General features: G+C 36.1%; 3 protein-coding genes across 3 annotated transcripts; 2 read left to right on the top strand and 1 right to left on the bottom strand.

Moving 5' to 3' along the window:
* Positions 1 to 4,252: 4,252 nt before the first annotated feature.
* LOC116162795 lies at positions 4,253 to 4,939 on the top strand. The gene has a single exon (XM_031476511.1). The coding sequence runs from the start codon at positions 4,253 to 4,255 to the stop codon at positions 4,937 to 4,939; it is 687 nt and encodes a 228-aa protein (XP_031332371.1).
* Positions 4,940 to 8,610: 3,671 nt separating this feature from the next.
* On the bottom strand, positions 8,611 to 10,121 carry LOC116162789. The gene is made up of 5 exons (XM_031476500.1): positions 9,725 to 10,121; positions 9,576 to 9,674; positions 8,986 to 9,305; positions 8,775 to 8,934; positions 8,611 to 8,726 (listed from the first exon to the last, which is right to left on the bottom strand). Exons 1-5 carry the CDS (start codon positions 10,119 to 10,121, stop codon positions 8,611 to 8,613), a joined length of 1,092 nt encoding a protein of 363 aa, XP_031332360.1.
* A 2,756-nt stretch (positions 10,122 to 12,877) lies between these two features.
* LOC116162781 (uncharacterized protein K02A2.6-like) lies at positions 12,878 to 15,299 on the top strand. The gene is made up of 2 exons (XM_031476487.1): positions 12,878 to 15,220; positions 15,273 to 15,299. The coding sequence occupies exons 1-2, from the start codon at positions 12,878 to 12,880 to the stop codon at positions 15,297 to 15,299; spliced, it is 2,370 nt and encodes a 789-aa protein (XP_031332347.1).
* Positions 15,300 to 16,225: the final 926 nt, after the last annotated feature.

The following is a 16,225-nucleotide window of genomic DNA, read 5'->3' as shown; positions in this document are numbered from 1 at the left end:
GCTTCTGATACCTTCTGATGCAGTTTTTGATATTGTACAATTTACAGAAAGAGTATTTCGTTCATATGTTAATTGCGGATATTCTTTAAAAGAAAATCTTAAGCAAAATATTGTAGTTGCTGTTTCACAACATTTTACCCCAAAAATAAATACTTTATTTCAACCACCACATCCTATTACTGATATTTGTGATGATTTGCATGAAATACAAATAATTAAATACATCGCAACAACTTTTGCAACTATACGCATTCAAACTTATGCAAAAAAGAAAACGTTACGGATTTTAGGAGATAAAGCCACCATTCGACAAAAATTACATAAAACAATCCTATTTTATCATGTTTAGGTTAATTTAGTTTTTTAATGTACTATCATAGTTGTAATTGTATCGTATGTATACAAAAGAATGTAAAATAAATTTGATTTGTCTTTGATTTATAATCAATGTTAAAAATGCAGAAATCGTACTTCATCTTTTCCTCTTTATTTTGTATAGAGTCACAAGCTGCTCGATTCCCATCGAATTGGAAACTTAGGTTTATATGCATATGTTACGGCTAATGTGGCTGATCTGGTCATTATCAATAATTAAGCGAAGGCACATTATTTGAAAGGGCCCCGTTAGCTTCGGGGATGGAAAACTACTGCCACTTAAATGAAAGTGAGGAGATATTTAATTTTTAAAGAAATCTTTCCGGGGCTGTTCATAAAATGTCCCTTCCCCTAATTATTAACATTGACCGGATTAACCACATTCCCCGTAACACATATAATCCTAGTGAATAGTTTAGAAAAAATTAACTAATTTCAATTGCGCTTTTACAGTTGTAAATTTATAATAGAAAATAAAAATTGTCACAAAACTGAATGAATAATGCAACAGACAAGGATAGATATCCACTTCAGAGCAGCGGTGTTACTCTAACCTTAAAGACCGTTTCTAGAATATTACGTGCGCATTCCAGTTATGGTTATAGTTCAATGGTACAATGTCAGTTAAAAGTTAAGTTTGTAGATTAAACTGTAGATTTTAGGTTTCTGCTGTTGTACAATCAACGGTAATAGAGAAATCTGCAGTTAAATCTTTACTGGCACCCGAGCTGGCACCTTACCTTACGGTAAAACATAGAAAACTGCAGTTTGACAAAAAAACGGCACACGCACGAACATTGTTTAAATTTTGTGTAAGGTTATGTTAATTGGTAACTACAACTACCTACTGAATATCAAGTGAATATGAATGAAATATTTGATATATTTGAGGAATTAATGTCGGATGATGAGGAAATAATTAATTTTGTTGAAAGACCCCGTCGCCGTAAACAGTTTAGACAACGAAAAAATCATTTTGAAGAATGGGACGACGAGGCCTTTTTGGACAGGTTTCGACTGTCCAAGGATTGTATTTTGGCAATCTTAGAACAAATTGAAGAACAAATATCTTATTTAACAGACAGGTAGAAGTTTGTTCTGAGAATTTCTGAGTTATATGAATCTTTCGATGTTACAGAAAGAAATGAAGCGGTTGATGCTCTAACGCAACTACTGTTATGTTAACACTCCGTTTTTATGCCTCTGGTTCTATGATAATTGTAGCAGGTGATTTTGGAGGTATACACAAGTCAACTGCCTCCAGGATTATTGCACGAGTTACAAGAGCAATAGCCTCATTGGCGCAACATTATATTAAAATGCCTTCGACTGACGAAGAGAAAGCTCAAACAACAAGAAAATTCTATAATGTTTCCCGGTTTCCCAAAGTGATTGGGGCTATAGATTGTACACATGTTCGAATCCAATCTCCAGGTGACTACTATATCTATTGCCGCTTTCAACATGCGCTCCATAATTCATTTGTAGGTGATGATGATGCCGAACGTTACCGGAATCGTAAAGGATATTTTTCGATTAATGTTCAAACTGTATGTGATGCAGAGCTGAGAATACAAAACATAGTAGCTCGATGGCCCGGATCAGTTCATGATTCTACTATTTTCGGAAATAGTAGGTTGAAGGCGCTAATGGAAACCGATTATCAAGATTATTTTCTCGTGGGAGATTCTGGGTACCCTGTGGAAAATTATCTTATGACTCCGTTGTTAAACCCAAATACACCTGCACAGCATTTGTATAATGAGGCTCAAATTAGAACGAGAAACGTAGTCGAGCGTTCATACAGTGTTTGGAAACGACGCTTTGCAGTTTTATCACTTGGACTGCGTGTAAAGCTGACAACAACATTAAATATAATTGTAGCAACTGCGGTGCTGCATAATATTGCAATCAACATGAAGGTTATTAATCCACCTCCTGTTGAAGTAAATATAGAAAATGTGGAATGGGACGTGGCGGTTTACGAAGAGAGACATGGAAGAGATAATGTTCGAACAAACTTAATCGACAATTATTTTTCGCATTTATTGTAATTGTTGTACAAGAAAACTTAAATAAAAAATTAACATTCATTTTAATACTGTAAGATTCTATTCGGTATTTAAAATATTCAAAAGATTTTCTTTATTTAACATTTTAATTTGTAATTGCAAGTATTTTGCCCGTAATTGATGTTCAGTTTCGTTATGTTTTATCTTCTGAAGGTGCTCCTCATGCTGTAACTTAATTTGTTGAGTTTGAGCCTGAATTTGTAGGTTAATTAATTCTAATCGAGCATGTGAAAGAGCAAATCTTCTCTCGACAATCATTTGTTAAATCGTTTTTCCCTTTTTTTGCTGTTCTGACATCTGAAATAACAGGTGTGGGATTAGGATTACCCATAAATTTTCTATAATGTTTACTCACTTGTTATGCATTTTCGTTTTACTGCAATCGGAGTGGTGGTTGTAACTGGAACACTTGGTTTACCTGTGTCACTCTGATCATTAGAGGCCATTGGGACTACATCACTTAATTCGGTGTCATTCATGTTATCATCATCAGCTATACTTTCAATTTCATTCAATTCATCTGAAGAAACTACAGTGCAATGTACTGTCTTATCTTGTGCAACAGTAAGAACTGGAGTCTTTATGGTTTTCAGTTTGTCTGGAGTCCAGCCGGACCATTTCATCGATTCAACTGTCACATCAGCACCATCATTAACTACTTCGATTACATCACTATCAAACTGATTAATTAGCCCTTCTAAACTAATTCCAATAATTTCTTTTATTTTTTGATCTGTTTCAGTTATTAATACCGGTTTATCGACACCTCCACCCGTTTTATATACATTTCGCTTTTCGGTTGCAAATTTTTTTTTTGCATTTTTTTTTAGATTCTCATATTTACCTTTAATATTTTTACAACTTCTATATACATCATTATTGGCATTAAATTCGTTAGTAATTTCCTCCCATGTGGTTTGTTTTTGTTTCCATGTAATTGCGTCTGTTTTTTTATTTTCTATAATGACCTTATATTTATTAACTAAGGTCATTAACAGTTGTACTTCTTGTTCTTTAAATTTTCCATACTTATATTCAGATTCCATTTTCAAGCAAGAGAAACAACTCGGTTTCATACACCATTCATAAACATAACCTCCAACCTGATTGCTAAAATTAACATACATGAAGTTGCAGACATACCTAGGGCGTTCAGAAAATTTGTTAAAATTAAACTTCACTGTAAATGAACTTGTACAACACAACAAATGTTAACTGAAGTTAAAACTGATATAGTTTGTTTCAATCTGCAGTTTAAACCTACTCATTGTACATTGTACAACTGGCCCTAAGAGTTGCAAACCATCTGCACTTGTAAATCTTAACCGCGTTTTATTTGCCATTTTTTGAATCTTGCAAGAGAAATAACACGTAAATGTGCACTTAACCTCACTAAAGTAAAAAGATCGTACCGGTAAACAAACCCGCTATTCGTACGAAAATACCGTGCTCCGCTAACGTAATAACGTTACGCTATTATCTGCGCAAGCGTATTTTTGCTAAAATAGCGTTAGCGTTTAGCGGAAATGTTGAAGACCAATGTTAAATGTGGCAACAGTGTGTGTAATCCATGTTTGTAATGTATATTGTTCGTGAAATAAAAATCGTATACTTCTGAAATACTTATTGCTTTGTGAAGTTTTTATCCACTGTACTTCTACAGGTTATGGGCCCAGGCCCCAGACGTTTAATCAAAATATTCAAAAGTAATAAGGGTGAAACGTAGATAAGACATAACCTCAATTCTACGGGCGTGGTGTGTTTCTTTTCGAGCGCGGAAGTCGAGAATATTTAAATATAACACCATGGATCAGAAGTTAAATATACCAGTTTTAAAGCTAAATAACGAGAACTGGGTAATTTGGAAATTCCAGACAACAGTAATGTTGAAAGGACAAGGTTTGTTTGAGGTGGTTACAGGGCAGCTTCAGAAACCTACTGAAGGTGTTGATGAAATATCAAAATGGTTAAGGAATGATGCTAAAGCTCAAGAATTAATCGTTACAAGAATTGAACAAGGACCCTTAACACACCTGTTATCATGTGAAACCTCAAAAGAAATGTGGTCAAAGTTAAAATCGGTCTACGATAAGGAATCTGTAGTCAGTGTACATTTGCTACAACAGAAATTTTTCCTGTTGGACTTTGGAAGTGATAGTGTCTCGCAGTACATCTCAAAATTAGAAGAGATCAGGAATAAACTGAAACAAGCCGGAGAAACATTATCTGAAAGGATGATCATGACCAAGATTCTAATGTCATTACCGGAGCGTTACAAGCATTTTACGTCTGCGTGGGAATCGGTGCCAGAAGAAAAACAAACTCTCGACGAACTAACGTCACGGTTGTTGGTTGAAGAGGAACGAGCAAAATCAAGTGAACCAATTACGGCTCTGGCCAGTACTGGTACAGTTCCAAAACCAAAATATACACCTACATCGAGTGGTGGAAAACCGGGTGAATGTAATTTTTGTCATCAGAAAGGACATTAAGTACGCAAGAAATTGTTTCAAGAAAAAGGATCTGCGAAAGACAAAGAAATGTAGTTACTGCAAAAAGGAAGGCCATGAAATCGAAAATTGTTGGTTTAGGAAAAACAAGGAAGAAAAGAAGGGTAATAAATCTCCAGATTCCAATGCTTTTGTAGCTTCAAATAAAGTGTATGAACACGACTGGTGCTTGGTGCATGGATACAGGCGCGAGTGAACACATGTGCTGGAATGTAAAATTGTTCGAGAATTTAAGGCCAGTAAAGAATGAAAGAAGAGTCAGAATAGGAGATGGAACAATGGTTGAAGTGAAAGGAATCGGAACAGTACATTTATGGGCGTTTAACGGAAGTAAATTGATCAAAACCTCATTAGCGGAGGTACTATACGTTCCCGAGTTAAAATTCAACTTATTCTCAGTTGGTTCTGCACTGGATAAAGGCTTCCAAATGATATCCGACAACAACGGTTGTAAAATTATCGACAAAGAAGGACGAGTAAGGGCAATTGCAAATCGACAAGATCGTTTGTACAAGATGTGTTTTGAGCTTGAAAATAATGAAGTTTGCTACAGTTTAAACACAGCTGTCCCACAAGAATGCGAAGATAGACCCGGATCAAGGTCAGAAAGCCAAGAAACAGCTGATTCTGAATGTTGCATTGTTGACAAGGTAAAGAAGTTAAGTGAGTGGCATAATATTCTTGCTCATCAAAACTTTTCGTTTATTAGAAACATCTTAAATCACAACGATATAAGTTTTATTGACGACAAGGACTATACGTGCGAAAAGTGTTTATCGGGAAAACAACATCGAATGCCTCATCCTGTAAGTGACTCTCGTGCAAAAAATGTTTTAGAATTGGTTCATGCAGACGTTTGTGGGCTAATGGAAACACCTTCCATAGGTGGTGCGCGATATTTTCTTATTATCAAGGACGATTTTTCAAGCTACAGATATGTGTATTTTTGAAAGCATAAATCAGAAGTGAAAATGTGTATTAAAAATTTTATAATCGTGGCAGAACGAGAAACGAACAGTAAATTAAAGGTATTAAGAACAGATAACGGACTAGAATTTGTGAACAGTGAATTAAAGGAATTGTTAGAGAATCAGGGTATTCGTCATCAACGATCGGTAGTTTACACCACGCAGCAAAATGGTCGAGCTGAAAGGGAAATACGTATCCTGGTGGAAGCCGCACGAACAATGATTAATGGAATGAATAAGGTTTTTTGGGCTGAAGCCGTCAATACGGCCGCATACGTAATTAATCGGACCGAACATGTACCGAAAGAAACCAGATTAAAATGGGACAACAAAAATAAAATAGGAATTTTTGTTGGGTATAGTGAACAAGTAAAAGGTTATAGAGTGTACTTTCCTGAAAAAAACAAGTTAGATTGTCATAGAGATATAATATTCTTACATGACGAAGAAGAAAAAATCAAATCGGCAGTCGAAGTGCAGCAGCCTGAAACCAGCATGCAGGTTGAAAATGGCAGTGATGACGACTCTGACGATCCCGAGAGCGAATACGATGGGACTACATCCGAAGGTGGTGAAAACAACGTAGATGAAAATACGGAGGATCAGCCACCAGTCGAGGTGGAGCAGCATCGGTACAATTTACGGCAGACCAGAACGAGACCGAAGAAATTCGAAGATTACGAGCACGATCTGGAAACGGGACTGTTGGCGTTTGACAATCGAGATGGAGAACCTACCACTTATGAAGAGGCCATGCTGAGCAACGAATCGGAGAAATGGGGAGAAGCAATTGATAAGGAAGTGAGTGCGTTAAATGAAAACAACACGTGGGTAGTTGAAAGTAATCCAAGTGATGTGAAATTATCGGATTTATGGCTCAGTGGTAGAGCATTGGGTTATAAATCCGAAGGTCGGGCGTTCGAACCTGGGTTGAGGTGAATTTTTCATCTGTGGCGGAGATGGAAATTACCTTAGACCAGTTCCGAGCATTCTACCGGCTACTCCGAATTAGGGTTTTCCTGCAGTTTTCCTAATTCGTAAGGTAAATACCGGAGTAGTATAGACCACTTAAGACCTTCTGCAGAGGCACCTCTAAATAGCATTGTGCGGGTCACTCTGTAATTGGGCGCATGCCTGTTGAGGGCCCAAAACAAGAGAGGGATAAAATAAATAAATAAATAGGGAAAGCAATTGAGTGTAAGTGGGTGTTTAAGAGGAAGCAAAGTAACACTGGTAATGTAGTTAGTTATAAGGCTCGTTTGGTAGCACGAGGTTTTCAACAACGAGGAGTATCCTTTTTGGATATTTACACTCCAGTTGCAAAGTTACCCTCAATAAGAATTTACTTAGCTATTTGCAATAAATTAAGAATGCCCATTCATCAGTTAGATGTCTGTAGTGCGTTTTTAAACGGCGAAATAGCAGGAAATGTTTACATTTCTTTACCAGAAGGTTTTAAGGAAAAGCAAGGTACAGTTTGTAAACTTAAAAAATCTTTATATGGGCTCAAATCATCTCCCAAAAATTGGAATGAGAAATTTCATAAAGTTATGCTTTCATTATCATTTGTAAGATCTGAATATGAATACTGTATTTACATTAGCCCAGATAGCACAATATACTCTAAAAATATTCCGAGAATATTCCTATAGGAATATTTATATATTCTCAAAACAGGCTATGAATATATATATATATACAGAATATTCTGAGAAAAACTGTATGTCCGCCCACAGAACATTTATGGAATATTCAATTGAATATACACAAAATTATTCTTATAATATTTTAAGAATATTCCATTCTGATTCGATGAATCTACCTGCAGTATTTGTAGAATGTTCAGAATTATATAGAGAATATTATGTGAAGCAACTGAAAATGTCCACAGAATATTCTAAGAATATTCCATTGCGATTCCATGAATCTACCCACATTATTTGTAGCATGTTCCGGATTATATAGAGAATATTCTATGGATAATACAGCTATGTTCACAGAATATTCCATTCCGATTCCATGAATCTACCCACATTATTTGTAGAATGTTCAGAATTATATAGAGAATGTTGTGTGAATCCACTGGCTATATCCACACAATATTCTATTGCAATTCCATGAATCTACCCACATTACTTGTAGCATGTTCAGAATCATATAGAGAATATTTTGTGAATCAAATACAGTACGATTCATATTATTTCCACAGCATATTTAATGTAGTGAATTATTCTCTAAAACCTCATCTATAAAAAATGAAGAACATAAATCAATTGTACGTATCAGGTTGCAGTATCCATCCACTCTGAAGTGTTGCATGCACAAAATATGTAAAATGAACACAATAATACAACCTGTTACTCAAATTTGCTGTTTCTAATCCCCTGAAAGATCACGTTTTAACCATATTTTGTAAGTACAATAAAAAATTCTATGAATGATTTAGGACATTAACTTAACATCTGGACATTATCATTAAACACTTTAAGTCGATGATTGGTATATTAATGCCTGTAATTTTACTTATGTTGTTTTTATGCTTGTGGAACAACAAAACAGCAATGGATGTTAGAACAAAAATTTTATTTAAAGAAACAAAGTCAAGAAATAATAAAATCAACCAAATAATCCCAAAAAAATAATTCAATTCTAATAGTTTTACAAAATACAACTAAATTAGTTTTTTTAATGTTTTTTTGACCTTTCAGTAGCTTTACTTAACCATAACGCTATTTCACTTTCAATATATTTTTTTAATAACATATTTTCTGAAGTTTTTGAGTGACACACTTGGACAGCATCTGGAAATAGAAGCGATAAAAAAGCCCATTCACTCTTTTACTACTTACTTATGACAATACTTGATAAATATTTTTCGTGAAACTTCCGTTTCCCTTTATGTCCTTTATAACTGTAAAATACCGCCAATTGATCAGTCATTACCGCCGACATTATGCGACGTACAGCCTCTTTATAATTTGGTGCACCGTCAAGCGATAAACGGTTGGCCTATATAGGTAACACAATACGTTACAAATACTTAGCCAAATTGTGTCTTACCAATTCATCGCGAATCTCTTCCTTTTTTTTATTTTCATCTGGTGATATTAACTCCTCCAATTCGTTTAGGACCTCTTCCGTTTTTAACGGAAACAATTTTAAAATATTCTCAAGATCTTCATTAATAGATTGACATCTCTGGTTTGCCATGGCCCTTCCTGCATTTAGACCAACTACTTTTTTTTCTAATTCATCTATATACATAGTTTGATGTTGTAGTAACCTGTTATTTTTTATTACAAGTTTGATTACTTCATCATGTTTATTTTCAATAGCTTTCAGTGTGCCCTGCTCAGTTAATCTTTCATTTCCATTCGTATCTAAATTTAAAAAATTAGCATTAATATTGTTCTCTCAAAACTAGATTATAAATTTTATTTTTTTATTGCCTTTATTTTATAGTGGGCGGAGTGTTAGCAATTTGCTACTCTTCCCACTCAACCCACTATACAATCACAAACAGCCACGCCTTACCTGGGATTCGAACCCAGGACCCTTGTAGCCAAATATAAATAAATAATAATATGAAATAATAAAATGAATATTCATGGTAAAGAAAGCACTACCAGAAAGAAATTTTGCTACCTTACCATTACTTTCAATTTCATGAAAATCTTGGGATCTTCCACAGTCTCGTCCACCAGCATGCAGTGTCCTTTTGGAATGACTTGAACGGGTTTTTGATTTATCTAATAATAAATGAATGTAATTACACATTAAACTAAATCAAGTATATTACCTAATGGAGGTTGCGGAAAATTTGGTAAGTCCTCGTTCGCATTGCTCTCGTCCTGCTCATCAGTAGATGAAGGGTACCGTCTATTAGACTTTTTCAGTCTCTTTGCTGGGAGTTCGTCAGCTTCTGCAGGGGTGTCAACGTCTGACGTAGTTAAGCCTTTGGTGGCTTTTTTAGACAAGCACTCTTTCGTTGATAATATAGTAACGGCATGCAAGTCCCATTTTAGTTTATCGGGAGTCCAACAGCTTTTAATAGCTTTGACGGTGTCACTTTTATTTGGAAAATTCGGCCAATAACATTCATTATTAGAAACCGAAACCCAGGACGAAGGAACTGCTTCGACCGATTCTGTCTCGTCTTCCTTGCGAGGTAGAAATTTGACAACCACCCAAGACATGGTTATGATTTTTTTATGCTGTATCTAAAAAGATAAATCTGCCATGCAAAACACTTAAGGCAATAATTTAAATTAATGGTACCAGAAGCAATAGTACTGGTAAGTTCCTTTAACCTTATTGCATTAATGTGTCACTTAAGTTGTTAAAAAAAAACAATACACACAGCAGTTGATTCTGGTACATTTTCTAAACTGTGCATTGGTAAAGGTAACACATACCACTATAGAACGTTCTTTCTTCAACACACTGGTTTAACCCTCTGCATGGGCGGCATTTAGGTACCGCCTATGACTCAAATTTAAAATTAGTAGGTGAAAAGCTCTTATATGTTTCTATGGCATCTAATTTTTTGTTTGCTCTCTCGCTTTAGAACTATATAGGAGGGTGGAATTGAAAAAATATCCGTCAATCGGTGCAAATATGTGCAAGGCGGGCGGTTTAAAATGTTTCTCTGTGCAAAACAAGGTAAAGAACATTGTTTTTTGAATGAAACTGTTTTACTTTTGATTTCTATTAACCTACACTGCAGTATGAGAAGTCATAGTGCAAGTGAGCGGAGCAAATTCCGCTATGCGCAAAAATATTGATGTGAAAATGTGCGCGCAATGGCAGGAGGGTTAAACATGAAATAAAGTAGGTGAATTAATTCAAATTTGCGTTCTATCAGTATGTAACAATGTACTTGCCACATAACTGCCATCATCATTCGGAAATCTAACCATTTTTTCGGAAACTTGTGAAAGTGGCCAGTAACATAATTTTTTGTCCAATTCCTTTATTAAAAACACTCCAACCAAAGAAGAATGACAAGGGAATGTAAAGTAATCCGTTTTTTGAAGATATGAACGTCCAATTATAACAAAATTGTCAATATCTGAACAAAAGGCAAAGTTTTCAATATTTACTATAACATTGCCCACAAGACAACAAGAGTCTTTACTATTAATAGACAGTTTAAACTTTTCAAAAATCACCGACTTGAATTCAGGTGCACTGCAATTTGGTACCAATACACCACCAGAATAGGGATTATATGCATTTGAAATTTACCTTTACCTACATTGTTACTGACTGAACTAATATCAGTATTATGCAGTTCATTAATTCGCCGAACAATCTGGGGTAAAACGTTGTGAGGTTTTCGCACTAACTCTTTTAGAAACTAAATAGTTCTCACTTGAAAAGTTGCTAAAATTATCTAGACAACCAAAGTGTCTAACATCATCAATTAAATGCAATAAGTTATGGACATTATGACTCAATAATGCTGCCCCGTAAATAAGTTTTGTACTTAAAACAAAGTGCTGTAAAATTTCTTCTGCATAGCTTAAATAAATTGCACAGTATTTTTCACTCACTAAAATTCTGATTGCAATGTGTAAAGATATAAAATGAAGGTACTTTTGTTTGGAAAGCACACCCTTTAAAACCAATGGCCCTGAATAGAGCAAAAATTGACGGAACTCTGTAGCTTTCCAGCGTCGGCATTCGTTAAGTCCCCTAGGTTTTCTGGCAAACTCTGAACAAACTACATTTCTGAAAGAATTCAATTTAGCTGAAACGTTACTAAAATCCTTACTACTGAATTTGTGTGGTGGTTTGCCAAAGCACCATATATTGACAAGAAATTTTTTAACAACTCCCAAACATATCAGATGCATGTAATCTAATGGTACATCAGACACCAAATTAATATCAGGAATATGTTCCTGTTATATACAGGGTGATTCCTATAGTACCTGCCACCGTTTGGGAGCGTATAGGGGGTGCCTAGGGGAGTATTTTGATATAGGACACTTGGGGTCGGAAATCTAAAATAAGGGCGCCAGAACCAAATTTATCTTCTGGAATTTCACGCCTGTATGTAGGCAACCCAACCGACCGACGTTTCGCGCGGAGCGATGCAGAGCGAGTAAGCGCGAGGAAGCGACATGGGAGGGAAGGAGGGAAAACGACAGTCAAAAGCAATAACGTTTACAAGTGTTCAACGTGGCCACCGTTGTTCTCAATGCACTTCCTACATCTAGCCAACTATTATTATACTATTGCCATAGTGTTTATTCACTTGATACGCGTCGTTGCAGACGGGATTTCGTGGGTTTAAACAAAATTCTGATCAAGTGTCAGCCACACATCGCCGCCTGAGATCGCTCCGTGTGCACCGCCGGCCGGTTGGGTTGCCTACCTACAGGCGCGAAATTCCAGAAGGTAAATTTGGCTCTGGCACCCTTATTTTAGATTTCCGACCCCAAGTGTCCTATATCAAAATACTCCCCTACGCACCACCTACACACTCCCAAACGGTGGCAGGTACTATAGGAATCACCCTGTATATGTGTACGTAGACGGAACGGGAGACACAGAGGAAATGACATGTACTTTTTAGGTTATGCTTTTTTACTGACTTACTATGAAATATATTAAGTGTACAAACGAATACTGGTATTCTGAATTATTCGACTTGAAGACTACGTGCCGAACATAACAAAGTGGCGACGAGGATAGTTTAAAACGTACCTTTTTACATTTACATGAAAAGCTTACATCAAGGTTTACATACATCATGTACCTACCTATTGGCGTTTAATTAGGTAAAAAGAGCCTGGTTTTGCTTCCTGGGAGACCTTATTTCCTTGTATTCAGGGGCCTGAAATCCGAAAAGCCTTGATAGCCCTCTTGGCGAATCCTTTATCCTTTAATTAATTTAATTGAATAGGTAGGAAAATCGTACGAGGTTAAGGCATTCATTACGAAAATGGAACAGTTAATACAAAATCTAACTTCAGTGGTACAAAAGATGCAAGAAACCCAATTACAAATACTGAATCAAGCAAATCCGCAACAATCACATTTTACGAAACCAGATCTACACGGTGTACATTTGCAACCATTCGATGAAAACAACGAGTCGTTTAATACATACATCCAAAGACTCGAAAACCATTTAAGTTTACGTGGCATTACGGATGAAACTCCAGAAGCTGATAGAAAAAAAGTACAAATTTTTCTAAACTATTTAGGGCCAAAGATGTACCAAACGCTCTCAAACATTACGTCACCTGACTCGCCCAGCTCTAAAACATATAAGGAGGTTGTACAGTTGTTGAAGATGCACATATGTCCACCACCAAGTGAAATTGCAGAACAGCATCGGTTTTCCTTACGGGTACAGCACGAGGGTGAATCAATAGCAAATTTTGTTGCCGAATTAAAACGTTTAACTACAAACTGTAATTTTAAGTGCATTGAGTGTGATAAACCTACAATAAACACTCACCTCAGATCACAATTTATAAAAGGTATTCGCGACAACGACATACGGGAACGGTTGTTACAGCAAACTGCTCCCACGTTTACATTTGATAAAGCTGTTGAATTAGCATTGTCCATAGAAATGTCGAAATGTGAAAGTAAACAGCTGCAAAGCAACTCGAGTCAAATAAATCTTGTTAGTAAAATTAATGAAAATAGCAAACCTTCGACTTCAAAAAAGAAGTTTGAAAGGAAAAATTACAATACCACAAAGCCTTGTGGAATAGCCTCTTTATTTGGGAAGTGTTTTAGATGTGGTAATCAAAACCACAATGCCAATGATTGTTTTGCTAAATTGAAAACTTGTACAAAATGTGGAACCAAAGGCCATTTGGCAAATGTTTGTTTAAAATCCGCGAATAATGCAAAATTACCAAACAAAACTTCAACTACACGGAAACAACATCAAGTTGATGTTGATTCAAATTCAGACGATGGTGCCGATATTTATTCAATTCATGCATTAAATATTTACAAGACAAACGACATTAACAACGATAAAATTTTGCTAAAAGTAAATATCGACAATACACCAACCAACATGGAGCTCGATACAGGAGCCGCCATCACTTCCATGTCATTACGACAATTTACAAAAATATGTCCAAATAAAAAGTTATTGCCAACATCAATTAAATTACGTACGTACACTGGGGAAATCATTAAGCCGGTTGGGGTTGCAAATGTTCAAGTCACTTACGAACACCAAGTACAAAATGGTGATGTCTACATTATCGATCAGGATGTTGATGCAATCTTTGGGAGAGATTGGTTAAAGAAAATTAAGCTGAACTGGCCGGATATCAAGAATGTTTCCTGTTACAATACAAGTGAGAAACTGAACACTCTGCTTGATAATTACAAAGACTTATTTGTGGACGAAATTGGGAAAATTCCTGACTACAAATGTTCCATAAAATTAAATGATGAATCAGTTTCACCAATTTTTATGAAGGCACGACCAGTACCATACGCATTAAAAACTCGTGTCGAAGAAGAAATTCTACGACTCGAAAAAGCAGACATTATCGAAAAAGTGGTACATTCAAACTGGGGTTCTGCGGTAGTTCCAGTAATTAAGAAAAATGGGAAACTACGCCTATGTGCTGACTACAAAGGCACAATAAATAAGCACATTCGAAATGACAAGTACCCTATACCCAGAATACAAGATATTTTTGCCAGTATGGAAGGAGGTAAATATTTTTGCTCGCTGGACATTAGTCAAGCTTACCTTCATATGGAAGTCGATGAAGAAACTGCAATGTTACAAGCAATTTCAACACATTTGGGTACCTACAAGGTAAAACGCCTTATGTTTGGAGTAAAAATAGCGCCAAACTGTTGGCAACGTTTTATGGACCAATTACTAAGTGGATTAGACGGAGTTACTTGCTTCATCGATGATATTAAAGTCCAAGGCTCGACCTACCAAGAAACAATCCACAGGTTGAAGCTAACCCTTGACAGGTTACGTACAAGGGGCTTACATTTGAATAAAAGGAAGTGCGAGTTCTTCAAGAAATCAATCAATTATTTGGGTCATGTAATTGATGAATCAGGATTACATGCCATGCCGGACAAAATTGACTCAATCAAAAACGCTCCTCAGCCTAAAGACGTACAGGGGGTACGGAAGTTACTCGGGTTGATAAATTACTATCACAGGTTCCTTCCAAATGTGTCTTCGAAACTGGCACCTTTATACGCATTACTTGTCAAGAATGCAAAATTTGTATGGTCCAAAGAATGTGAAACAGCATTTCGTCAAATTAAGGAAGAACTCGTTAGTCCAAAGGTTCTTACACATTTTAATATGGAACTAGCATTAGTTCTAGCCACAGACGCTGGACCAGAAGGATTAGGCGCCGTACTGTCACACAGATATCCTGACGGAGCAGAAAGACCTATTGCTTTCGAGTCAAGGTCTTTGTCCAAAAGTGAAAAATCGTACAGTCACATAAACAAGGAAGCAACAGCAATAATTTGGGGTCTTAAGCATTTTTTCCAATATTGTTATGGTCGAAAATTTATTCTTGTTACGGATAATAAGCCGCTTACAGCAATTTTTCATCCAAACAAGGAAATGCTGCTACGGGGGTTCCTTCTGGCCTTGAAAATTACCATCGGTTCCGCCCGGCAAGGCAAACCGTCCTCTTCTTAGGCTGCTCAATCGATAAAAATAAATGCTCCGGCTAACTCAAATCGGTGGGCTTTTAACTCTTTTTAAAACTGTGTAACCAACCTTAACCTGCCGCCTACCAGTCTCCTGCCTCAACTCCTACTTCTCCCTTTCCTTCCCCTCGTTCTTTGTTAAAGACAGGCACTTTGAAACCAAATAGATAATATATTGAAATGAAATTAGCGATACAAACAATTTACAGGGATCTAGCAGTTCTTCTCTTCTCCTTATAAAAACACTAGCTTAACAATGACAACTAAAAAATCCTAACAGGTGAAATTAATTTACTCAAGGGGTGGCCATCCTCTACAGTTTGAAAAAATGCAACAATAGGTAATCAGTTTTTTAATCCAGCGTGGGCTGGGACTTATTTAAATAAACACAAAAATGTATCCTACTCTTTGGTAATCGTTCATTGGACTTTAATAAACAATCAAATCAAATTTTTTTATTGTAGCTTAATTACCAAAAAGTGGAATTTTACAGAATGTTACAAATTTAATTAGACTAACCTTTACAACATTTGTACAGCCGATCTTGTGAACTGCTCTTTCCTCTGGTACAGGGTGGATGTGATGAAACCTGACACTTAGGTCTCTGTGACTTCCT

This window comes from Photinus pyralis, unplaced genomic scaffold, assembly GCF_008802855.1.
Source record: "Photinus pyralis isolate 1611_PpyrPB1 unplaced genomic scaffold, Ppyr1.3 Ppyr1.4_LG1, whole genome shotgun sequence".
Classification (NCBI taxonomy): Eukaryota; Metazoa; Arthropoda; class Insecta; order Coleoptera; family Lampyridae; genus Photinus; species Photinus pyralis.
This window is presented reverse-complemented; position numbering and strand designations above follow the sequence as displayed.